The sequence below is a fragment of the Triticum aestivum genome, chromosome 6D (genome assembly GCF_018294505.1).
Source record: "Triticum aestivum cultivar Chinese Spring chromosome 6D, IWGSC CS RefSeq v2.1, whole genome shotgun sequence".
Classification (NCBI taxonomy): domain Eukaryota; kingdom Viridiplantae; phylum Streptophyta; class Magnoliopsida; order Poales; family Poaceae; genus Triticum; species Triticum aestivum.
Window position 1 is genome coordinate 276,046,025 of NC_057811.1, and position 2,198 is coordinate 276,048,222.

General features: G+C 52.0%; 1 protein-coding gene across 1 annotated transcript; it reads left to right on the forward strand.

The window, feature by feature from the left end:
- The first annotated feature begins 838 nt into the window (after positions 1-838).
- On the forward strand, positions 839-1,908 carry LOC123141478 (photosynthetic NDH subunit of lumenal location 2, chloroplastic). The gene is made up of 2 exons (XM_044560605.1): positions 839-1,602; positions 1,705-1,908. The coding sequence occupies exons 1-2, from the start codon at positions 1,063-1,065 to the stop codon at positions 1,801-1,803; spliced, it is 639 nt and encodes a 212-aa protein (XP_044416540.1). The 5' UTR covers positions 839-1,062; the 3' UTR covers positions 1,804-1,908.
- The last annotated feature ends 290 nt before the right edge of the window (positions 1,909-2,198 follow it).

Below are 2,198 nucleotides of genomic sequence, written 5' to 3' on the forward strand. Positions count from 1 at the left end.
AAAGAGCTTCGATCGCGGCGATGCAAGGCTACATGGACGGTGCTTGTCCCAATCCTAAGAGGCCGGAGATGTGCGACGATACGGATGAAAGTCCTGCCCGGTTTCTATCGGGCTGGCGGCGACGGCGCCCGTAGGTGTCGCTCCGCTCCTTGGAGGCATCGTCGAGGTGTGTCGGCATCTCCCTTGTTCTCATTCGGAGTTGGTACTTGTCTCCGGGCGAAAGCCTAGATTCAGAGTCGGATCGGCGTGGCGGCGACGTCCTCGACGTTGTTCCTTTGTAGGGAGTATCTTGTTTGGAGACACGGCTTTGAGGTCCAATGTAGCATTCCATCGGTGATCGTTGTTGTCCAAGATTGATCTTGAGCGGCGGAATGTACGTCGTCGCCGTGGAATCCAAGACGGTGCCTTTTTCGGGACTTTCCATGTCCCACCATTCATTTGCCACCTCCTTCTCGACACCAAGAGTGGATGGTGCATTGACATGGGAGTTACCGTGGGAGTTGTTATTCTCCGGAGGTGACCGCGTCGAGATGTGGCCTTGGTGATTAGTCTAGGGCAGACCCTTTTGCTTTGTAGTTGTGCTGTCGGTGGCTGTCTTCGAACGTGCCTTGGTTTGGAGTTCGTACTGCACTTGTTGTTTGCAGCGAGTTGTAGTCGTCTTGTAATCAAATTCTGCCTTCTACAAAAATATGATACGCCTTAGACGTACTCTTGAAAAAAAAACATTATACAACTCATATACTATTAATCATATCAATTGTAAAGGACAATCTTAGAAACACATTAGACTATGTATATATATGGATGGAGGGAGTAGCATCGTCGTCGAATATCTCCTATGAACCTCAAACCACAAGAAATGCACGCATCTCTAGCCATCATCTCAACTTCTCTCTCTCAACGGCCCTATAGAAAACAAAGTGGATATTATCCCTACCATTCGACTCACACAGCCACACCCTTTCCTCCAACCTCAAGAAAATAATCTCCTGGACCTGGACACCAAAAGAACCTCACCCTCGTTCGGACATACTCCACTCCACTAACTGATCTTCGCCGGCAATGGCCACCCTTGTCAAGCACCTCATCCTGTGCTCCAGCACTACCACATCGTCCTCGGCTTCTCCGTCCCCATCGAACCGTCGCTCGCCGTCGTCTCCGGATGGCGCCGACAAGCGCGCCCACCTGACGCAGTCGTCCACGCGCCGGCTCGCGGTCGCCGCGTCAACGGCAATGGTCGCAACGGCGGCACTTTCCGCCCGGCGACCCGCGGCGCCGCACCCAGCCATGGCCGCGGTGCGGGCATTGGCGCCCCCGGGAACCGTGCCGAGGTGGGGCACGAGGTCGTATGTCAGAGAGAGGTTCTTCGAGCCCGGGCTGACCACGGAGGAGGCCGCGGCGCGCATCCGGCAAACGGCGGAGGGGATGCGGACGCTTCGGCCAATGCTGGAGACCATGTCCTGGAAGTACGTACTGTTCTACGTGCGGCTCAAGTCCAAGTACCTCGACCTCGACCTCACCACTGCCATGGCCGGTGTCCCCGAGCCGCGCCGCCCCGAGTACATCCTCGTCGCTAACGAGCTCGTCGACAATATGACCGAGGTTAGAACCTTTTTTGTCTTGACGTTGAACTTGTGCGCAACAGTTTATTTGTTAATTTTCTGGATAGATACTGTATTTCATTCTGATGAAGTTGCCGTGCAGTTCGACCGGTTTGTGCGGACTCCGAAGGTGTACGAGTCGTACCTCTACTATGAGAAGACCCTGAAGTCGCTGGATGACGTGGCAGAGTTCCTTGGATGATCGTATATACTGTGTTTGTAGGTCTAGGAATGTATCCCCGTCGATCCCTTCCGTGAAGTGTCAATATTTACCGATATACCATAAATATGATGATATGAATTGCCATGTTGCTTCAGCAATTATGCATATACTCCCCGTCCGAAAAAACTTGTATGCACTTCTAGATACATCCATTTGAGGGACAAATTTTTTCGGACGCAGGGAGTACTAGATGACGCTTTCCTGGTTGCTTTCCGGTTTATGGAGGGTTTTTTTAAAGAAAAGGCATACGTCCGACTTTATAGATAAAGTCGTTAAACAGAGTATGAAACAGAGCAAGCAACCAACGAAACAGTAAACCATAGTATCAAGGCCAACAACCTCGGCACGCAGACCAACACAGTCACGGCATGCAT